The sequence below is a fragment of the Heliconius melpomene genome, chromosome 18 (genome assembly GCF_056956725.1).
Source record: "Heliconius melpomene rosina isolate 202511_hmr_F chromosome 18, ASM5695672v1, whole genome shotgun sequence".
NCBI classification, from domain to species: domain Eukaryota; kingdom Metazoa; phylum Arthropoda; class Insecta; order Lepidoptera; family Nymphalidae; genus Heliconius; species Heliconius melpomene.
This window is the reverse complement of record NC_140406.1, coordinates 11,119,509-11,144,478: the sequence shown is the minus strand read 5'-3', so window position 1 is coordinate 11,144,478 and position 24,970 is coordinate 11,119,509. Positions and strand designations below refer to the sequence as shown.

Below are 24,970 nucleotides of genomic sequence, written 5' to 3'. Positions count from 1 at the left end.
AGCTTCGCAGCAGATACTAAAGCTTAAATTCAATAGTGTTAAATATTTTGTAGGTTTACCTAATACACATGAAAAAATTATAATCTTTAATATTTAACTATTGCAGCATCTATCCTTGGATTCGCTCTGGTTGCCGGCAACTTCATAGTCCCTACTATAATGGCGAAGTACGGTCGACGAACTGCCAACCTCGCCAGCATTGTACCCATGATAGTCGGTTGGTTTTGCATCCTCACTGCCACGAGCATCACTGCCCTACTCATAGCCAGATTCCTGCAAGGTTTAGCTATGGGCATGAGCGCGTCCCTCGGACCTGTACTGATTGGAGAGTATACTAGTCCAAATAACAGAGGAGCTTTCCTAACTTCTATTTCTTTATCGATTGCCACTGGAGTACTTTTCGTCCATACTTTGGGATCATATTATACGTGGCAAGTAACAGCACTAGTTGTGGCTTTCGTAGCATTTAGTGATTTAATAATTGTCATTTTTTCCCCGGAGTCTCCAAGTTGGTTGGCTGATCAAGGCAGGTACGATGAATGCAAGAAAGTCTTCAGGTGGCTTCGAGGCGACACTGAGGATGAAGAATTGGAGAAAATGATCGAAGCTAGTAAAATTGTTAGAGAAGCTAAAACTGTGGCAAATGTTACAGAATCCTTTTCAAAGAAAGTCAAAAGCAACTTGGCGTACATGAGAACGACTATACGAAAAAAAGAATTTTATAAACCAATTTTTATAATGATTCACATTTACACATTAGGTCAGTGGGCCGGTGCCAACATTCTGGCTGCGTACACGATAGATATATTTACACACATCATAGGGTCAGAGGCGAATATCTCTCTCATGATCATTACTTTAGATATCCAGAGAATCATATCGAATACATTAGCCGTGTTTGTGATTAAGAAGATCAAGCGTCGTACGATGCTATTTGCTACTGTTGGAATAAACCTTTTTGCGTTTTTGGCTACCGCTGCCTACAGCTACTGCCGAGGTCACAATTTGCTACCCTTCGATCATCCAGCAGTTGGAATCGCACTGATCCACATCCATATGTTCTCCATAGCAACTGGTACGGTGCCCTTGCCTTTTATAATCGCTGGAGAATTATTTCCACTAGAATACAGGAGTTTAGCAGGTGGGTTGAGCGTTCTATTTCTCTCCTCAAATCTTTTTATTACCGTTAAGACTGTGCCATTCTTGTTCAATAATGTTGGTATTCATGGAGCATATATTCTTTATGCGGGAGTGGTTGGTTATTGTTTGATAATCGCGTGGTGGTTCTTACCAGAAACCAAGGATAGGACATTGCAAGAAATCGAGGAGGAATTCCGAGGACGACCTTTGTCTCCTGAAGAATTAAAATCTACCCAGTCTTTGACTTCAGTCATGCATTTTAACAGGGACCGACGGTGCAGTAGTCCCGTTGTTTAAAAGAACGAATTTATATAAAATTTAATCGAATTTTCTAAAAGACTAAAGACAATTATACTAATGATAATTAATCTACTTCCGTATGTAATTTTTATATTATCGTGAGTGACAAACTTTTAAGACTAACAAAATATTCGAAGTAGGTACCGACATATCTATAAAGTATTTTTCGTTTCCAATTATTGATGTTAAATTATTTTATTATATAGATAATAAATGTTTACTGATAATTATTATTAAGGCTGTAAATAATAAAGATAAGACATTATACGACTGTTTATTGCTTTTTTAATAATTTATTTCAATTTAAGTATAAGGTAGCCACTTGGTGAGGAGGAATAGTATCAGATCATTGAAATTTTTTTTTTCACGCTGAATCGCGCTCATAACAAGGAAGACGGAGAGAACTGATCTAAAGATACTCGGTTTTCATTAAGACACTTTCGTTCTCCATTTGTAGCCGTATTCTGGAGATATTGCATGTGGAGTGGTGGAATTCACCACAGCGAGGAAATTAAAAAAATATATATTTCTTATCCATGAGTGTAAATCGAAACTACAAACTATTTACAGTCGCACGCTTGTTCCTGAAACTTTATCTTTTAATTGATTATAAGTGATAACGATTAGATGGAACATTGGCGCCTTTAAAGTACCGACCAAAATTAGTAGTTCCATATTTGTAAATGTCATTCACTATGTAACTAAGTACCTAAGCTATTAAGAAAACGATGGCCGCATTTACCTAGGCCGAATAGGATTACATAATTTTTGCATTCAACGGTTGAGCAATCTTCGGCAAAAACTTAAAAGCCTACAATTCAAAATGTGTAACCACCGAAACAAGAAATAAGTTAAAAAATCAGCCTCACACTGTATACAGCACACAACAGGGTAGGCAGAGAGAGTCTAGTGTTAGGACACTATTTCCCACGCACTGCCCAATTTTCGGGATATTACGTTGTGTGTAAAATTAATATAATTTATATAAGAGTAGGTATAATAATTATTTAATATTTTGATTTCCTCGCTCTGTAAACGAGGGCAACTGCAGCGATCTCTGTCGCCACTCAACGCGCATCACCTCAATAATTCATGAGAAAGTAAGTGGAAGTGAGGCCAGTCATGACACAGACGCACAAAGTATAACTGCCAAATAGGGGGTTGTGGGTTCGATCCCTACTCGTGGAAATGAAATATTTATTTAAATTTATATTTTCATTTTTTCGCTCCGGTGTCATTGCATTGTGATCCGCTACTCAACACGCAATGCCTCCAGATTTTGACGGAAAGTGGGTAACAGAGTGTCTTAACACTAGGTTCCTTCTGCTTAGCCTGAGCTGATTGACTGACCTGACTGACTGACCTCTGCCTACTATATTGAAATACAACATGGAGATGAAATAAAAATAAAAATACTTTCACTTTCATTAAGGTAAAAGATTGAGTTAAAAAAAACACAAATATATCTAGAAAACTCTTTTTCGTCACAACAATATACATTTTACTTATACGCGTACATACAAACTTTACGTTCAATGACTTTACGTTACTAATAACTTTCATTATCGTGACCATTACCAACATGCAAATGTAAAAAGCTACATTCTCGATGCTGGACTTTATCTATTTTTACAATACTATTTAGCAAAAAAAGCATTTTGATTTATATATACTAAAATAATAGCTTTTTTAAGCTAAATTTCATGTGATAAGGGTTTACTTTAAGGTCTACAAGTTGCCAGCATTTTTTATGTCTACCAATTATTTTACATGTGCATGTTGTAATTAAAAGTAAAAATCCGATATTATACAGAATATAAAATATATATGTTTCTTTCTAAGGTAGGCTAAGTTAAACTATACTTATAGATTTTTCGAAAATTTTCAACGCAAAAGTGATTAACAAAAAACGAGGTAGTACTCAAAAACATCAATTAACGATTATTTTGAACTTGTATCGGTTTAATGTGAGATAAGTGCTAAGGAACGTCTCTGTGTACAATTAAAAGTAACTAAAAAAATGTATCATTACAGAGATATTATTCAGTTCAATAACATCTATATATTAAGGTCACAGGTCAAGTTGTGCTGTGTCAAAAATTAAAGAACATTTTAAAACATTTATACAAAAGAAAAATCTCTTTATAATCACTTTTGCACTAAAAATGTCGAACATATATATTCATATATAAAGAATATGTAATAAAATCATGTACATACAATGACGCTACCTTACCTTACAGTTACATAAGTAAACGATACTAATCGAGGCACTATGATTTTTTTTATATGTATGAAAATTTACATTTTAGAAGGGTATATATGTACTATCGATCGATTATTATTATCGATATATTGAATTGGGGTTTGTTAAAAATATATATATATTTAAAACTTTGCCGATTAAGTAATAAGTTGTAGATTCTAGTCTCGCCCATTAGTTTTGAGACAATCAGTTATTCTGTATATACTGTTTACGTCCTGAGAAAATTTAAAATAAGATTCACAAAGTTCAAAGCAAATATTTGAAAATATTTAGATTAAAAAAAAACATCTTTTATCATTTTTATAAAAAAAAAACAATAAATGTGAGAAAATTAATTGTGTCAAAAATCCTTTAAAACGCCTATGTCAATTTACCAATATACAAATACAATATATGTACGTACATATAGAGCATAATACATACAAACATACACAATAATATATAGACACAAAATAAGTATAGAGACGAAACCTATATGTTTTAAAATATAAATACGCTAATGCGCATTATATTTTCAGTTAATGAATCAATAATATAATTAATATTCATTCATTAGCTGAAAAAAAAATAGCTAAACATCACTGTCATAATTCATGCAAAAAAACCACACATTTCTCTACATAAACCCAAGCATGAAAAAAATTACTTCTTTGAAATATATTAAGTATTTTAGAAATATGTATTACTTAATACTAGTTTCATTATATGGATACACCCGCAATTAAATAAAGTTAAAACAATCATAGCACTTCCATAGTTATAACTATTTAATTTAATTAACAAAAAAATATTTTTATACCATATTTCATGTTTAAGAGGTCTTTCATAGTGTTTTAAACAAGTAAGTCGTAAGTAATTTTAGCTAACGAAATATAGATAGAAGAAGAAAGATTTTATTTTCCCTGTAGTTTTATTTTTTCTAAATTATTATTAGTCCTATACTTAGTAATAAAATTTATGTTTCTTTCATAATCTATTCCGGCCGTAGGTACAGTGGCATATAGCCTTCCTAAATAAACGGACTACCTAAAACAAAAAGATTTTTTCAATTCGAACCAATTGTTTCTGAAATTACCACATTCAATCAACAAACTCGTCAGCTTTATTATATTACTATAGATTACTTCGCTTCAAAAACTAACTAATAAAAGACCTCCCAAGCGAAATATCAGAAAGAATAACACGAAACCAAACCAATTAGTAATTAAACTAATTAAACGTACGACATTGATAAAATTTAACTACTAAAAAACAAGAAAATTAACTATTTATAAAAAAATACAAAAATATACAGAAAAAAATATATAAAACTGGGATCAAATATAATGTGAGTATGCTTTCAAAAAAAACATCTAAATCATATCCTTATATGATTAAGATGTTTTTTTTTATTTGGATGATTTCTTACTTTTATCATTTTTTTTCAAAGATTTGCAACTACTACATTATAGTGTATTATGTAAAATATGTGTATGTACTTAAAAAAATCACTAACACTTACATTTTTATACTCACAATATAAATAAAAAAATCGCTAGCATTTACTTTAAATGGGACAAAATTATAACGTACCTGTGGTAATTTTATCAAAAAAAAGAAACTTAAATAACAATAATTTGTTTAAACTTATATCTATATTAAACCCTGTTTGTTTTAATCAAAATAATTATTTTAAAAATGACAGGTGCAAAATTTTACTTCAAAATTCCATTACTTTTAAAAAAAACATCAACTTAATTTTCATTATTTTGAGATTTAATTGTTAAAAGACTATTAGTATATAACATTTTTGGTAAATTATTCAATTGATTATAAAACAAGAAAATACTTCAAAGAGAAAAAGGTAAAGAAAATTACAGCAAATAAAAAAAAAACACATTTTATTGCATACAGATAAACAAAAATTGCACCTATCAGTGATTTGACGCATTAATTAAAAATTATAGTTATATTAAGCAATAATCTTAAAAGCTACTATCACTAAATAATAACAACGAATACTTATCAAAAAATGTTATAAAACAATTCTTTTTCTATAGATTTTTTAATTTTTATTTCATTCGGTGGTGAGTTAGAAGTTTACATTACTACATAATAATATTTATTATACATATAAATATATTTCATTATTTCATCAATAAAAGTTAAGTAGTCAAAACGATTCTGAAGCTATTTACAAATAGAAAAAATGACAAAGGGAATGTCATAATTAATAAATAAAAAAATGACAAGATTATTATGTAACACATAGATTTTATAAAGTGTGAGATGTATAAAAAACAAACAATGTAAACAACTTCAGTATCCCAAATACGATTTTTCTATTGTTTTAAACAGACAGGCGTCCAATACATAAACATTGAGATCTCTGACATTTAATGGCTTTATATTAATAAAAAAAAACTAGGTATTAATGAAGTGTTATATAAGAATATTTTATTATTCCAATAATGGCGTAGGGGCACAAGTGTGCGACTGTTAGCTCGACGGTTGGCGTATTCCCCCTAGGGAGATTCTTCATTTCCTCGCTCTGGTAACGAGGCAAGAATTCGGCGTAAAGTGGGGAACGGAGGTATTTTGATGGGGGACGGACTGTCTGAAAACTAGGACCCAGATCCCCTTTGCCCATCCTGCTATGTGCGGGATTCAGCGTGAAGCTAAAAAAAATCGAATGTATAATTGAATTCATCAGTAAAAAGTGTCCATAATAAAAAAAGGATGTAATATTTCATTTGCTATAACTATATGCGCCTGTCTAATTAAAACTAAAAGTATATATAGATATGTCACCGTAAGATTATAAAAACCGTTAGCTCCTATTTTTCTTGTGAAATTGTAATCTATCGAAAAATTGTAAACTCTTTAAGCTCTGGCTCTGATTGATCGCTTTTACAGCAAAATCTCTTCAACAAAATTATGTGATATGAAGTGTGTTGTAATGAGATTTTTTTTATTATGTACTAACACTTCCGCAGGTATACGGATATTTAAGTACAGATTCCGTTACGTTAGGTTATTTATATACATTAAGCCTACTGTAGTAATTTTTGAACACTATGATGAAATTTTGTTTTTGACAATGTTTAGTTAATACGTAATTTTACAATATAACGATTTTTATAATCTTACGATGACATATATACATATTATTTTTATTAGTATAGAATAATATATTTTGTAAAATTATTAAATCAGATCTTTAAGTGAAAATCACACTCATAAACATCAATTAGCGTTTAAATTTAATTAATTTAAAACAAATAAACTACTGTGTGGATGTCAAGATATCAAACATTATAATACAACCAATATAAGTGTAGAATAAATAAGGGGCCATTCATAAATAACGTAACAGGTATTTCAAGATTTTTGACCCCTGCCCTGTCCTTGTCATAACTGGTTATATTTATAAGATGAGATCTATATAGTGTGACAAATTTAGCAATTTTACATAAAACTTTTTTATTTTTAGCTTTACACTGTAAGCATGGGAACTTAGAGTAAAGACACTCCGTTCCCCACTATCCTCCGAATACTAGAGGCATTGCCGGAGGACAGAAAATTGTAAATATTTGTATATTTAATTAAAACATCAGTTTTACATTATACTCTTAAATCGGATTAAACTCGTATATTTAGTACTCCTAGTGAGGAGTACTAAATATACGAGTTATGAGTTATTAGAGGTGGGGACCTCTAGTTATACAATGTCAAGCTTCGTCGACCCCACAAACCCTTTTTAATACGCTGTAACGCCAACTGCCAACGTAATGCAGTGTAGGCAGAGGAAGGATCGTAATTTATGCATGGCTACTGAAGGTGCAAAAATTAAGAGAAGAGAAAATGTTATATAAATATACGGGATAAGTTAAATTTTAGCTTTACGCATTACTAAATGGAAACTGACGATTAAAGAATATGCAATGATTAAAGCAAAAATCAAAATAGTAAATAATAACTATCACATTTATTTTCAACTGTTGTATATAATAAATATTTACATACAAACAAAAAATGCATTTTAATCTGTGTAGTTCATACTCTAAATTAATTATATGTATTTAAATTTTGTTTAAGGTTTTGAATAATACGGGGAAAATCAAGACAAATTTATATATCTAACGTATTATATATAAACCACAAAAGAGCTTCAATCGGGAATCGAATCAACAATAAAAGTCAAGTAAATAAATAACAAGAAAAATTCATTACAAAAAATATATAAAAAGCACATTATTACGGTATCCAGCCGTAAATATTATAATATAATCAAACAAAATCGAGGTAAATCAATAGAAATCAAGACGTGGTCTAAAAACACATATTGGTCCGATCTAAATATATATATATACGTATATAAAATATAACTCTACACGTTCGTATGTTAAATTACAACTAATATTACATTAATATATCATTTTGTGTATTTTGAGGATTTTTCCGAGGCGCTGTTTCGCCGTCTTCATACCCTTTTTCAGTCTTGTATCTGGAATAAATAAATGTAAATCTTACTAATATTATTAATATGAAAGCTTGTAAGAATGGATGTTTGTTCCTCTTTTAAGAAAACTATTGAATATTGAGTTGGCAGAACTCAACGAACTCAAAATTTTATTAATAAATAATAATTCATTTCCCCGAGTGTGGATTGAACCCACAATCAGTCGCACTTCGTCACGACATCCTCAAAATTTATAATATATTTAAAAATAACATTATTTATTATTTAAATATATTACTAATGGTTTAAAGCTTAGTAATAACTTATAAAATATAAAGTATTTAAATATAAAGCGACTTACTCCTGTTGCTCGCAGTGGTATGCACCGGAGGCGGCGGTCGCTTGCTCTTAGTCGCCAGTACCGCCCGTTTAGCGTTCTGAAAGGAAAACGATATTGTATTATTGTTAGCTTTGTAAAATAATGGTTTCACGCTATTTTCCGCAGATTTTTATAGTGGTTTATTTGAACTTAATTTCTTTTTTTAAATTCCTTAGTTCCTTCTATTCAAGGGTGCATCTATTAATCTAGTGTTTTTTTTTAAAGTGTAACACTCGCATCATCGAAATCCGAAATACATCAAATTTCGAAAATACGAAAACAAATGACGGGAAACGGAAGTGTCTGAATAGGAACGGAGTGTCTTTACACTGGGTTAGCAGATTGCTTTTGCCTACCATATAAGCGGGATGTAGCGTGAAGCTGAGGAAAAAAAACATTAAATGTCATCTATCAACGTCAAACATCCACCTGTACAACATCGTGCGCGTTCCCGCCGCCGTGTTGGTGCGAGTTACCATGCGAGTGCGGGCGGTGCGCGGCCGCGTGCAACGCTGCACGCACGCATTCTCGTCGCACGGCGGCGCGGGAAGGCCCGCGTGTTCGCGGTAACACGCGGCCTAGACGTGCTCGTGGTGACCATGACTCATCTCTGAAAGGGAAAATCAAGTTTAAAAATGTGTTAATTAAATCACTGTATGTTGTTTGTATTGTGTCAATGAGTCGAGGCCGCCTTCGCGTAACCTATAGATGGAGCTGCGCAGAATTGATTTTAGTAATTTCTTTCTTATGAAGCAATGCGCAAATGTAAAGAATATTATTATGTTCGATTATGATTTTGTATTTTTTTTACGATTCCGAATGGTATAAAAATGTACCGAGTACATAACGACAAAAAAACAGACTTAACAGGTTTACAGCCAAAGCCGACGATAATCACTTACTTTTCAGTTTTACTTTTACTATCGGTTCGGTTGCGCGGCGTTTTCCGCCGCGAGGACCAGTCTTCATCTTCATCCGAACTCATTTCTAACGATGGATATACTGTGGGGAAGAAAAAAACATAAAATATTATTAATTCGTATTCCGTTGAGTGGCGAAACTCAACGTCGCGCTTTATCATGTTGCCAGAACGAAGAAATGCATATGTATGTATGGGTGTGACTGTAACGCGGGTTGTGGATTCGATCTCCACTCGAGGGAATTAATTATTATTTACTAATATTTTCCTTCGTAACCTCCTTACTAACCATATTCCTCGTCTCGATGCACCTCCTTTATAACGTCCTCCTCGTCATAGTCTTCATCAGCGCTGCCTGCAGCTTTGCGAGGCCGTGATTTACTTGTACTCGTTTCACTGTGTAATATTTTATTTATTTTATTTTATTTTATTTTATTTTATTTAATAGGAAGCCAACGTTGTATACAATAATAATACAAACACTAAAAACAAAAACAATCTTACGCGAGTACTACATTAATTGTATACCCCACTTACAGGCTAACTTGACATGCATGAAATAAAAAAGAAAAACAACAGAAAACAAACACAATACAAATCATTCTACACTAACATTACTTACACTTCAAAATATATATATATATATAAAATATAATAATTTATATAAAGTATAATAAAAATAAAAAACTTATAAGTACTATATAAGAAACAGAACACAAAAATTTAACAAAGATTTTACCTATTAAAAAACATAACTAATAATTTCAAGTTAATTGATAATTATTTTTTAAGAGAAAACATATTTTTTTTTGTTTGTAGTTTGAAAGATGATATAGATTGTTTAAATATATCTAAAGCTGCTTTTTTGAATATGCTGTTATATAATATTAGACTTCTATTTAATGGAGCTGCTTTGCCTATGTTACTCCTACAGAAACGCACTTTAAAAGTGTGCTTATTTTTATTGTGGCTTCTAGAATTGTGCCTTGGTACTGCTAAACTTATTCTGTGTAACAAATTTGGACTATCTATACCCCCATTTATAATCTTATGTAAGAAGCAAAGATCAAGTAAATCTCTACGATTAGATAAAGAAAGGGCATTATAAAATCTTAAGTGATCGGAATAGCTTTTAGTTTGTTTCAGCAAGTTATCTTTGTAAGCCAATTGACGTAAAAATCTCTTCTGTACTCTTTCTAATCTGTTTTCATGTGACTTGTAATGAGGATTCCATGCAATAGAACAATATTCAAGCTTACTACGTATTATAGAGTTAAATAATGTTATTTTGGTACTAGATCTTTTAAATTCTTTTGAGGCTCGCAAAATGAAACCTAGCAATTTTAGTGCCTTTTTTATTATGTCGTCTAAATGTGGAATAAAACTTAACTTATTGTCTAATATGATCCCAAGATCGCTAATTTGGTTGACTCTTCCTAAAATATTTCCATTTATAGAATAGTTAAAGTTAATATTTTTAACTTTACGGCTAAATGTTAAAATGTGACATTTGAAATGATTCATTTTTAAGTTATTATTATCACACCACAATGAAAGTCTATCCAAATCTTGTTGTAATTTAATCGAGTCGGCTATGTTAATAATTTTGCTGTATATTTTAAGATCGTCAGCATATAATTGAAATCTACTATGCCTAAAACAGTCGTGTATATCGTTTATAAAAAACCCAAACAATGTGGGGCCAAGAATGGAACCTTGAGGGACACCAGAGGTCGCAATAAACGTTTGCGACAGATATCCCCCTAAGACTACATTCATTTTACGATTCAACAAGTAAGACCTAAGCCATTTAATTAGATTGCCATTGATACCATACACACTAAGTTTATTTAATAAAATACTATGATCGACGACGTCGAATGCTTTGGCGAAGTCTGTATAAACGCAATCTACCTGTTCAGAATTATCCAACGCCATAGCTAAATCATCAACAACTATTGCCAAATTCGACAGAGTGGATCGTTTTGTGATAAAACCATGTTGATTTTCTATAATTTCTGATTTCATATGCCACGTGAGCACTGGGCAAATTAATGACTCGAATATTTTAGAAAAAACTGACAATATGGAAATTGGTCTATAATTTGAAATATCTTTTCTATCACCGGCCTTAAAGACGGGGACAACTTTTGCAACTTTCCATGAACACGGGAATTCACCTACACATAAAGATTTATTAAATAATAAGAATAGAGGCTTAGCTAGATGGACAGCACACTGTTTAACAAAAAAGGGAGGTATATTGTCCGGTCCAGTGCCCTTATTTGTATCAATACATTTTAATTTATCGACAATATCCTTCTCTTGGATGTTTATTTTTGACAACTCTGAAGTGCAATTTAACAATGTAGCTTTATATGGATGAAGTGTTGTCAAATTTTGTGAAGTATACACACTTGAGAAGTGCGTTGCAAATTGATTGCAAATATCAGATCCATTGGTTGACGAAACGCCGTTCAAAGTCATTAAAGCAGGGAAGTTGCATTTGTTAGAACGCTTCATCTTAATATAAGAGTAGAAGAATTTTGGATTAATTTTAATATTATTTTCAACGTTAGTAATGTAATTTTTATATTCTAAGTTAATAAGAATTTCACACCTCTCTCTCAATATTTTGAATTCAATTTCGTCCAACGGATTACCGTATTTTTTAAACTGTATCCTATATTTATTTTTCTCCGCAAGCCGTCTTTTTAATTTATTTGAGTACCATGCTGGATAAGGTGAATTTTGCTTAACTACTTTTTTCTTAATGCATTTATCTATAATTTTTCGTATTTGTATGTAAAAGATATCAGTCATTTCATTAATATTGTCACATTTACTAAATAAAGATTCCCAATCTATATCTCGAAGAAATTTGTTTATTTGTCCATAGTCCGCATTTCTAAAATCGTGCTTTATTATAGAATTTGTAGCTAATAATGAATCATCGTAGTCTGTTCTAAGGTTGATATCTAAAGGCGGATGAAAATTATCCACAGAGCATACAGAGAAATTACTTTTCTTTACCTTTATATTATTGATTGTACCAAACACAAGATCTAATGTTTTACCATATACATTACTGACGCAATTAAATTGAAATAGATTTGTTAATGCCATGAAATCACTGATGATGGATACTGCCTTACTGCTATTGCTTGGAGTTAATATACAAGTGTGATCAGCAGAACTCCATTTCAATGACGAGATATTAAAATCGCCAACAACAACAGCATGTGATTGTTCGTTAACTATTATTTGTTCAACATTCTGTGTAAATTGTTCAAGAGTGGAAATATTGAGTGGAGAGGGAATATATACAGCACATATATAAATAGATTTTGAATTTAAAATTATATTGACCCAGATATCTTCGCAGTTGGTTTCCCACGAGCTGATCCTATAACATTTAAACTTTTTTAACACTGCTATTAAAACTCCTCCTCCATCCAATTTACACGATTGACCGGATTCACGGTCCCTACGAAACACATAGTATCTATCATCTATTAACTCATTATTCAGTACACCACAATTAAGCCAAGTTTCTGTAAAAATTATTATATCGTAATTTGAATTAAGGACAGAAAGATATATTTCATTTGTTTTTGTTCTCATACCTCTAACGTTTTGATAAAATATATTAAAGTGATAACTCATCTTTTTTTTTTTTACAATCAAGAAGCAATACTTGAAACAATCCTTATGCTAAAGTAACTAAGTGGTCCTTAGATTTCACTAATAATTTGTCACTAGAAATCGATTTTCGTAAAAATATATTGCCGTTACGCGACCAAACAAAACGATAATTTTTTTCTTTGGCAAAAATACGAGCTGCAGCGTAGATATCCTTAGCTGTAGACGACAAGTGCTCTGTAATAAAAACTGGTTTCTTTTCTCCAGATAACCCAAGATGCGCTGTACTTAACTTATCCTCTTTATTAGCTTTGTTAAAATTAATTACTCCTGCCAAAAATTTGTCTCTTAGTAACGATGAACTAAATTTAACCACAACCGATCTTGGACGCAAGGACGCCTTATTAAATTTAGCCACCCGGGTACATTTAACTACACTTCCCTCAGTGATAGGAATACTTATAACCCTTCCAATTTGTTCCACTGTTTTAAGTAAGTTTTCACCTTTATGTTCGGGTACGCAATGCACTTCAATATTATTTGCTCTGGCTTCCTTATCAATAATACTAATTGCATTTGCGTGACTATTTACTATGTCTCTTAATTCGCTATTATCTTTCTTCAATAATAAAATTTCTTTTTTTGCTTCTTCCAACTCCTGTTTCACCGTGTCGAAAATATTTGACAAATACTCTATGGATGAATGTATATCTTGCAATCCACACAATTCTTCCCGAATTTTTATGAGTTCTGTACTTACAGTTTGGGTAATAACTTTCTGCACTTCGTTTCTAATTGCCGATAGCCACTTATCATCAGAGGCGACTGTCTCTTCGGTAGTTTTGTGAGCACTTCCAATTCCACTTTCCACTAAAGTAGGTGGAGACTTATTCTTACAGGCCGCACAAAGCCACAGTCCTCGTACGATATTGGATTTAGTCCCCGATCGAACAACACATTCAAAGTGGTATTTGGTTTGACATTTTGCACAATTTATTCTTTTTTGCGTAACCAGTACATTCAATTTACAAATGTTACACGTGCTTGACATTATAAATAATTTTATGAAAATACTTTTTTTAAAAAATATTTTTTTTTTAAAAATATTTTGTGCTTTGGTCTTGAACTCTGCTCACACGTTGGCTTCTACTTAAATCTGCACCTCTATATACTGGGCTATCGAAGCGGCTAGCGTTTAGTGCAAATTTGGTATTTATATTCTAAGGCAATACTTTTTTCTATCGACTGTTCATTTTATAAATAAAAAATGCGGGTATTTGCCCGTCGACCTCTTGCACTAGAAAACTTTAGACCAGATTTTAAACACTTAATCAACTACAACTTTTTAAAATGAAAATTGCAACCACGTAAGTTGCTTATAAATATAATTTAAATCACTATTTCACTTGTTTTTAGTCACTTTAAATTACGAAATTTAATTTTTAAAAGCGGAACGAACAAAGAACGACTGTACTTGCTTGTCTGTCATGTCATTATTTATTTATATTATTAGTGAGAAATTAGTCGAAGGAAACTTTTATCTTTGGAGAATAAATAAATCAATCAGCTTCACGCTGTATCCCGCATACAGCAGGGTAGGCAGAAGGAACCTAGTGTTAAGACCTTTAAATCCGCTCCCCATTTTTCGAGTTCTAAAATATTTAATGTTTTCATTTTCTAGTTCTGGTGACAAGGCAAAGTGGCAAGGCAAAAAGGAAAACACGCAAAATCGAGTAAATTCGACGCTTTAAAGAGTTTATCGTTAATTCACGTTATATAGACAATACACCTTAATTCTCTTACAAAAAATTAAAAATAATAATAACCTTTCAACCCTCGACGTATCAGTAGTTGGTTGTGGGGTTTCCACTGCAATACCGAAAGTTCTAGAAGGCGCTTCGTATCTCTCGCTTATGCTTAGCATGCCGGCTACTGCTGCGTCTTCACTGGAATGGAAAAATTAAATTGTTATTTTAATTTTTTTCTGCTTTACGCATATAGCAGGGAAGGCGGAAAGAACCTAGTGTTAAAATATTCCGTTTCCCTCACACCGCTTGATTTTCGACATTACTTGTTGAGCGACGGAACGAGGAAATTATAAAAAACACGTTCACGTTTACACTCGGACATTGCGTTAGTTTCATGCGTTGTCCTATAATTTTTCCAACGTATATGTATTTTATTTGTGTTTACTACGACATTGGATTCACATATGCAGTGGGCACGTCAAAAAAAAAGCAATCATGACATGATACACCACTCTTCAGCTAAACTATCAAAACACTCAAAAACATTTTTAAACTTTATAAACTCAGGAAATAATATACTTTTCTAGAAACATGTAAAAATATATAAATCTCGCAATGTTTGTATATTTCCTTAAAATATATGTTTACTTTCAAAAAAGTATTACACAAAAACACATACGTATCATTATCAACGGGCGGTTCCGTTTCATCAGCTAGCACCGACGCCTGTATAAGAGACTCTATACCGTTGGCCGGAGCTCGAGGCGGTCTGTATGTCGTTGAACTTGTGTTACCTGTCAAAAAAATATATTTATTTTCAAGTGTATTAGGATTTTTGATTGGGTGAGTTAATAGTAGTGCAACAGGCTAAGTTTATGTTAAAGATCGGGGATTCTGTCTGCTTTGCAAGCTGTGTTTTACTCGTATGTACTAGACACTAATCAACTAATAATAACGGAGCCCTATGTGTCCCTTATCCCTCGTGAGTTTATTCCGAGAGGCCCACCGTCTTGCCGGGGGCGAGACCTCGTTTACATATAGAGCTGCGTCTTCGTACTAGTATGTGCTGGTTACGCAAAATCAAAGTTTACACACCAGTCCTCTGTCCCCCATGCCTCGCCTGTTTATTCCGGGGGGCCCTTCGCCTTGTTGGGGGCGGGGCTTCATCTATATATAGATCTGCGTCTTCATACTCGTATGTACTGGACACGCGCCGTCGTACTGGTCGCTCTGATCGCCGCACTGGGGGCGCCTCAGAGGGGGTAGATTGAGGGGCCTGAGGTGTTTTTTCTTCTACCTGGTGAATAATAATAAAAGATAAATAGAAATATAGATAATAGAAAGATAGTTCGATTAATAATAATACTATATTGCACATAAATTCTTAGAAACTATATGTATAAGTGTCATATTATGTGCAGACACTATTTTATGCATTAAGATAATAAAAATATATGTATATAGAGGAAATCGCACCTGCGCCTTTTATATCGAGCTACGTCGAAGTTTTTGTAACCTTATAAAACATATATTTCTAAATATTTTACTTACATAATTAGTAGTTTGATACTGGTGCGCTACTGCTGCATCATACGAAGGCAGTTGTGTATGTGTGTATGTAGTACCACTGTAGTTGACTGTTTGCTATGAAAAAAAATATATATCTTAAGTTATGTAGCTAAAAAAATAAAATGAATATAAAATCTCAGGTTAGTCGTTTTTTGTAGCATAATTGCAGAGCAGAGCAGTGGCAGGCAGAGGGACTGCTAAATTTTCGAGACAGTGCGTGTTGAGTGATAGAATTGTGCTTTGTCTTATTACCAGAGGGAGGAAATGAAAAAAATCATTACCTCAAGTAGGAATCGAACGCATAACCACTGTGTTTAAAGTCAGACGATGTCCCACTGCGTGACGATGGCCTCTAACTATTATATTGTTCTAATTTGTTACCAATTGATGTTACCAAAATAATGTTAATGTAAATTACCAAAAAATTTTTTTACCAAAATAATGATGTTACAAGTTATACAAAAAAATAATTATTATACATACATTAGTAGTAATCTGCGCGTGTACAGTATCGGGATAGCGTGCATAATCGTAACCCAGCTCCGGCTGTTGATAGAACTGATTATATGTCTTCCCTTCCACATATTGATATTCCGTCTGCATGTCCTGCGCTGAATACATGCCTATAGTTCGAAATTTCAAAATAATAAATATTTTTCATTTTTAAATTAACATTCAAATACTCCTACAAGTGAATACTACGAGAGAATTAATAAACAGAACGACCAGTCTCTCTGATCATTCTTTCACTTGCTCACTCACTAACTCATTCACTAAATAAACTAACCTGCTCCATAATTAACATCCTGCCCTTCCAACCTAATATTTCCTTGTAAATTATCATTAGTGAACAATATTTGCTCTTCATGATAATCTCCAATGTCCTTCTTAGATATGGTCCACTGCTGCACTGGTTTGAGACGATCAGCTCTTATTAAATGTGATTTAAGTATAGAATGTTCCGGAAGACTGTAAGGTGGTGGCTCTTCACGGGACGATGATGGAGAATTACTGTAAAGAATACAACAGAAAAACTTAAAAAACGAATTATAACTACTATTTTTTAATGAATGGTAACAGCTTTCCATTATACAACAACACTAAGTTCCTCACACCAAATAAAGGAAAAATAAAAAAAAGAGCCATAAACACACAAAAACAAAAACTACCAACCTCAATTTAATCTTTAGTCCCGTCTTCTTGTCCTGTCTATCAACAAAACCGTTGCCATCCTGATATGTGACGTCATCATATTGATACGAATACTTGTCACCCACTATCTCTTTCGTCTCTAACGCATATTTCTCAGGAACTCCGTTAACAAACTTCACATCACTAGTGACAAATTTTTCGTCAGTAGTGACGTACTTCTCATCGTTAGTGACGAACTTGACCTCTTGGACAAACCGTTCTGGATATATAACTTCTTTATTATCTACGTAATATTTATCAGCGTATATTTTCTCCTCTGTAAATTCGCCGTTCGGCGTCATGTGCATTATCGGTTTTGGAAGAGTTAGTTTAACTGATTTTTTTGGTGTTGCTTGCTTTTTGCTTTGAGCTTTCGTTGGTGATGGATTCTTTGCTTTGAAATCCTAAAGAAAGTAAGACATTGTCAAAATTTTTATTAGGCACAAAGTAATCTGGGAATACTACAATAATATTTTTGCATCATTAATCAATAAAAATACTTATAAAAGGAGAGCCAGATGCAGCCAGACTTTTTTAAAAAACATGAAAGTATCATCAGTGCATACACCCACCACCGCTAAGTACAATCAGGGAATATCAAATTTGGATAGTAATTACTTTTGGCTGTTTAGATAAATAAGGTGTTTAAAATGGTAACTAAGTTTTGTGAAATTATAACGCTTAATTTTTTAAACTTTCTTGGGAATTATATTAGAAATATCCATTGCAAGACACCTAGCATGGTTTCAACACCCTGCCAGAAGACACCCCTAAACCCTAATAAATTATAAGCACCTACGAAATTCAATATTGATAACAAAATACACGCTTACCTTATCTTTACTATTAGAGCCACGTTTTTCTAAAGTACGCAATTCTTTACACAATTCTCGTACCAGTTGACCAGAATTTAGACATTTTGGTACATTGTCCCTTTTAGAGGTGTCCGTCTAAAAAAAAAATTTTTTTTGATATTTTGCATTTATAATATCTTTAAAGAGTATGAAACAAAAAAGACAGAAAGATTGACAAATAATTATATTGTATTGTAGCAAATAAACCACGATAGATTGTGGATTCAATTCCCGCTCAAGGAAATAAAAAGTTTAATATTTTCATTTCCTCATTCTGGTACCGAGATAAAGTGCGGCATTGAGTTCCGGTACTCCTCAACACGTATTGCCTCCAGAAATCGACGGAAAGTGGGGAACGGAAGTGTCTTAATGAGAACAGTGTCTTAGCATTAGGTTTCCATGTTCCCTATGCCTATCTTGCTACATACGGGATACTGCGTGACGCTAAAAAAATATATTAAAGATTAATTCATAAATTGTAAAATGCTGCAAATGCTACAAAAAATACTATTGTAAAATATATATTTTATAGTTTATATTATAATCTATTGAATTTTATAACAAAATAAATGTATACTAACACTTTTAAGTGCATGCCACTCTTTAAGGGCATTCGCTAATATTTTAATTCCTCTCAATAATAACGGAGGCAATTCTGCTGGTGGTGTAGTGACACAATTTTCACTTATTGTAAAATCTTCATCCTGAAATAAAAATAATAATTGTTAAAAAAAATATTTAAAAAAAACTTTACTAGCTGTTGCCCAAGGTTTCGCCGCCGTGTTTAAACGAAAATAAAAAGTTGTGTGTATCACACATGACAAATCACAGGTACAGAGGGTTACAATGAAATTATTAACGTAATGTCATATAGATTATAGCCCAATTCTCGATAAGTGGCTAAAGAACACAAACCGCACAACACGGACCAGTAGTTCTTGAAATTAGTATGTTCAAACAAAGAAACTCTTCACCTTTATAATATTAGTATTAAAACATATACCACTTATGCAAGCACTTTTGAGTTGTGAAAAAGACTTTAAAAAAAACCACAATAAAATCCACCTGAGTCTCTTCATTGTGTCTTCTCAATACAGTGAGTAACTGAGCTGCTGCATACCAATGTAATGCCTCAAATAGCGGATAACGGAACATCATCGGTGTTTCCACGCGTGATTCTATTTCATAGATTCTGTAAACAAAATTATATTTGTAGCGACATAATAATAACAAAAAATTGTCTGTAAATAAGCGAATATCGACAATTTTATTTTAAAATTAAAATGCTATTTAATTTTTTATTTTCAGAGCAAGACAAGATGATCCTTCTCAATTATTCCATGTCCTTTTATACTTAGGGGCCGTCGGTATATATCAACACAACACTGAGAACACTCGTTAGTTATTTGTTTTTACCTTCACGCACATAACAGGGTATACAAAGGGAACCTAGGTCCCAGGTTCCCTGTTAAGACATTCTGTTACTATTAAGAAATATCCGTCCCCCACTTCCCGCCGAATTCTGGAGGCGTTGCGTGGCTGCGCTCAACGCCTCGCTTTGTCTCGTTTCCAGAGCGACTCAATGCAAATATTAAATATTACATTTCCTCGAGTTGGAAGTGAACACAAAACCTGTCGTGTTTAGTCGCACATCTATGCCCAAACTTTTATATTTATAATATTAATAGGATAAAAAACTCACTGCAACTGCATTTCAATTGCATACGAATGCAACAGATTCCCGCCAAACACCAACGAATCCGACGGAGTATACACTGCATGTATCCATCCCGTTGGTATGAAGAGGGTTTCACCGGGTCCCAACTCCGCTGTACCATACCATTCTACCTGTAAACGGATTATATGTATATATGGAAAACAATTATGTTATTATGTATTTCCCTATTATTCAATATGTATATAGGGATAGTACAAACAACAGAGTGGCTAAACCCCTCCGTAACGACATAAGAGGACGGCCAAAACCAAGATGGATCGACGACAATGTAATAATAGCTGGTAAGTAATTAGAAAAACGCTTTATAACCTGGAGTGGACGAAGCCACGTAGGTTAAAACGTAATGTTTTAGTCTAAAGTGTAAATAGTGATTTATCACTAATACTGTCCTACTTAAATATTTACCATATCTCCGAAAAATCTTTCAGTTTGATTGTTTGCTGCACTCCATTGTTGGTAAAGCGCGAGGTTTGTTGCCGTGGGTGGTATTAAATAGAATATCTGAAAACAACAAAAAAATAAAATCTTAAAAAACATATTGATGTCGTCGTAGGATAGTCTGACTGTAACTAGTGTTGTACGTTCAATTCTCGTGCGGCAGCATTAGCGTATCAACAGATATTTTGTAGGGGGAGGGAGGAAACTTTACCTTTGAACAGATGTAAAAGTTGTATACGCGCGAAACTTAAAAAAAATACAGTAAAAAATACCAAAAAAAATATTGTTTTGACCCTTACCTTCCGTCCAAACATGACATGGTACCACACAGTGGTGCCGCCGAAGTCCACGTGGAAGTCGGTATAGGAGGCGGCGGCCGACATGAGGCAGTAGCGCTGCACGGCAGGGCGCGCGGGCTCGCCGCCGGCAGGCCACGCCGCGCGCGCCCAGTCCAGTCGCCGCGCCGCGCCCGGCGGCTCCACCAGCGCGCACATGCTGCCGGAGGATGTGGTATAGTCGCTTTGTCGAAAACGGATATAGACGAGTGTCTTAGCCCACACTGTATCCGCATATAACAAGGTAGGCGGAGTGAACTAAGTGTTAAGACACTCCGCTATCTACGCCTAACATTGCGTGGTAATTGACAGAGCTTGATGCCACACTTTATTTTATTAGAGCGATTATACAATAAATATTTTTCCATGAACAAGGATCCATCCGAACAACCATAGGAAATACCACCAATAACCATAGTCAAATCAATGTAAGTGTTTTAACATTTCCTCTGCCTACTCCTCGTATATATACAGGGTATATGGGTTATTTTCTATCTTAAGTATAAAAAAATAACAATAAATTGTAAAAATAACAATCAACATACAAAACACTCACTTAGTATCAGTAAATTCCAAGCTAAGTACATTGAGTACTTTCTCGTCACGACGCTCGAGCGGCGTCTCAAAATATTCCACAAAGTCAGCGAGTGGCATTCTAAGCGTTGACTGTTTACGTACATCTATCACTTCTACCTGGGAATTAAATGTGATCACTTGTTATAAATACACCAGCTTCACGCTGTATCCCGCACACAACCTGCTACCTAGCGCTAAAACATTCCGTTGGCCACATTTCACCGAATTCTGGAGGTACCTTGCTGTATGCGGGACACAGCATGAAGTTGATTTTTTTTTATTATACAAAATATACACAATTCATCCAGTTAAAGAGTTTCACTTAAAATCGTGATAAAATTGTAATGAAACTTATGTACCTCTAATTGTGCTCCACAATATCTTAAAACAGATCTGACATTGAATGTGGAGGAATCTGGAACCTTCATGTCCAAACCTTCTAATGTATTGAAAATCACTGGTCGAGTGAACCCTGCAAAGGATAAATAAAAAAACATTAGTATTATTTTCGAAAATTTCTATGTTGAAAATTTTATTAGCATGCTAACAAATACAAACATATAATTATATTTATAAAATAATCATCGAACATTGCATGGCACCGAATCCATAACCATCACATATATAGTTTAACATTTATTTAATGCCCTATGCTAAATTATTGGTCTTTTCTATGATAATGAAATTGACATTACAAAGCATCTCACAATAGAATCCTTATAAAAGAAAATTTAGATTCATACCAAGTAATAATACCATAACCAAATTTAAAAAATAAGACTAAATGTTTGATTTTTAAAAAATGGTTATGTGCACAAATTCAAGTGCTATTCATATTCACTTCTTGCAGTGTATACATAGCGTCTAGTGACTCCGATTCCCCTCACTTATCAATGTCTCTGACAAACTCCTCAGTAAGTGTAGCACCAGAATGGGTTTTAACGACTCCTCACCAGTGAGGAATGGATCTCCTTCTGTATTAAATAGAGGCCCTAGTGTCTTAGGTGTCTAATGTCTCAGCTTCCACCCACTTACCATTGTCCCTAACAAACTCTTCAGTAAAATGCTGTGGTCTCATTCTCTGTAGCGCTGCCACAGTAGGTCTTAGGGGGCGGGCGGCAAGCGCCCGCACCCACGCCGGAGTCCCTGCTTGCGAAGGACGGGTCTCCGCCCCTATCTCGTATCTGTCCGCACGATGGTTGTTTGTTGGGATTTTTACTGTAAATTATTATTGTAAAACTTTACATTATTTTATAATGTTACTGTTTAACATTTTTATCAATTTAAATATTATAGTTGCCATTGAGAATGAAAATATTAAAAAAGGGATAACAATATCTGAGTGCAAATATTTATTTACATAGAGAGAATTATCCCTTGTGATGGAATGAATTCAACACCAACGTTAATACAAACAACCACTGTTCTATTGTATTTGGATGGCATCAATACTAATTAAGTAATTAAGATGATATTTTAATAGACACATCTCATGTAATCTAAATGCAAACAAAAACATAATTCATCAGTTATTAGATGACATAACAAGGTCACCTTCATGGTGCAACTGTTGAAAAACTTTTCCAATGATATTTTTTAATTGTGTAGTACCTATTTGAAATGCTAAAACTTGATGCAGAAGCCAACAATGCTTACAAAGAATTTACTGTTTATTTATATTTATTTATTTTTGAATTTGAGGCCATTGTGGTACAAAAGCAAGTCTGACTGTAATTGAAATATTATTTTTTCTATATATACTTCATGAAATTTCATTTCCTTGACAGTGATGTGTTTTGCCACTCAATATGCAATGTCTCAAAAATAAAGCAATGAAATGGAATACAGTGCAAGTCCGACTCTCATATAAAGTTTTCTATATTATTATCATCTATAAAAATAAGTCAAAAAATTACTTAGTTGTATGTTAAATATTTATTTTATGTTTGTTGTTATAACAGTAACAGAATAGATATGGCCTGGTGATAGACAAATAGACATAGACAGCAGAGTTTTACTATTATATTCTAGTTTTACCCTTTAAGTACAAACCCTAAAAAGTATAGTAAGGCAATAATCATATATATAAATAAATGTATTTTTCTTTGTATATTATTATTAGTATAGTTTATGACATTTGGACCTTTGACTTAATAATTTATATACATTGTAAGTCAGTGATGTAATTAGAAAATATGAAAAATCTAATGCAATTATGATAATTGCATAATCGGAAATTTGTTTATTTTTGTATTGAGAGAGCAAGGAAATGAAAATAATTCATTTCCCAGAGTGGATTTAAGTCTACATCTGTAAGATTCGTAATCAGACGTTGGCACACAGCACTTTGATGGCCTCATTTGATATTTATTAGTTATTTCTTTTTATACAATAACATTGTCAGTAGTAAACAATTTTGTTTCTAAAAATGTTATTTTTCATGTTTAATGTGTGTATTTTCTAAATCTTCTCATTTAATGGTCAACATTTAGAGTAAAAAACCTTGTAAGCATGTCTAATTTCACATCAAACAAATTTCTTGCTCAGTGAATATATTTTATCTAATAAACTATTATAAAAATAACTTGGCAATATTTCTACAGAGTTCTTAACATAGTTATCAATAGCTTTTAATCATATATAACATTTTAAATGCTATAGCCAAATGATATTATTTTTATATTTGTTAGTATATATTTACATAATATAGATCATATATTTATAAACAATAATAAAAATATTACTTACATACAGAAGGGCCGTAAGTCTGCGCACATTTTGGACAGTGGTATTTGTCTATATCATCCGAATTATATATTTTCACATCAACACAACTGTAAACCAAATACAATAATATTTTTAAACAAAACACGTGTTTGTTTTTATATATATTCACTTGCAGTCTATTAAGATTAACCTAATATTAATCATTGCGATCACGTAATTTTTAAATAATGTACTGGGGACTAAATTTAATATTCAACAGAGGAATTAGTTGATTTATTTATAGATTTAAAGTGGACAAAGCGCTATTATGTGAAACGCGCATTTCTTGGTCCCATGGTGACCATAAGTGTAAACAAACTATTGCACTAAAATAACAACACATATATCACTTTAAACAAGTAGCACTTTAAATTACTTTGATCAGTTATAAATTAATGAGTAAAATTATGTAAAATTAAGAAAATTATTCGAAAACATATATTCACAACATGATGGCCGAACAGCCGAGTGCTGTCAAACACTTTTTTATTTTTTTCACACACAAATCGCTTTTCACTGCAAAATTATATTTTTTTCCACTTTACCTTCCATGGAACCACTCGCGACAGCAGTCACATTCTATCATAAATTGTCCAATATTATATGGTTGGCCACACAAACAATAGGTTTCCTTCGATGACGCCATTTTGATGGCGAATAGACAAATT

General features: G+C 32.8%; 2 protein-coding genes across 2 annotated transcripts in view; one reads left to right on the top strand and one right to left on the bottom strand.

Moving 5' to 3' along the window:
- LOC146529574 (trehalose transporter 1-like protein) overlaps nt 1-3,768 on the top strand; it is an 8,974-nt gene extending 5,206 nt beyond the window's left edge. Inside the window, exon 3 of the mRNA XM_085202055.1 lies at nt 107-3,768. Coding sequence (XP_085058181.1) covers nt 107-1,437 — 1,331 coding nt within the window. The 3' untranslated portion in view covers nt 1,438-3,768. The remainder of the gene's footprint in view (nt 1-106) is intronic.
- Nucleotides 2,904-24,970, bottom strand: LOC146529573 (uncharacterized). The gene is made up of 23 exons (XM_085202054.1): nt 24,848-24,970; nt 24,285-24,370; nt 22,572-22,754; nt 21,896-22,008; nt 21,517-21,653; nt 20,925-21,120; nt 20,593-20,688; nt 20,152-20,297; nt 19,515-19,641; nt 19,031-19,153; nt 18,429-18,545; nt 17,578-17,999; nt 17,192-17,415; nt 16,888-17,027; nt 16,387-16,479; nt 15,931-16,132; nt 15,515-15,629; nt 14,914-15,033; nt 9,735-9,841; nt 9,429-9,528; nt 8,956-9,136; nt 8,509-8,584; nt 2,904-8,192 (listed from the first exon to the last, which is right to left on the bottom strand). The coding sequence occupies exons 1-23, from the start codon at nt 24,946-24,948 to the stop codon at nt 8,113-8,115; spliced, it is 3,285 nt and encodes a 1,094-aa protein (XP_085058180.1). The 5' UTR covers nt 24,949-24,970; the 3' UTR covers nt 2,904-8,112.

Excerpts from the sequence above, each read along its gene's own strand:
- LOC146529573 (XM_085202054.1), bottom strand. The coding sequence starts at position 24,948 with ATGGCGTCATCGAAGGAAACCTATTGTTTGTGTGGCCAACCATATAAT. Across the intron at positions 17,028-17,191 it reads GGATGTTAATTATGGAGCAG|GCATGTATTCAGCGCAGGAC; the intron begins GTTAGTTTATTT and ends TTCGAACTATAG. Across the intron at positions 9,529-9,734 it reads GCATCGAGACGAGGAATATG|TATATCCATCGTTAGAAATG; the intron begins GTTAGTAAGGAG and ends TCTTCCCCACAG.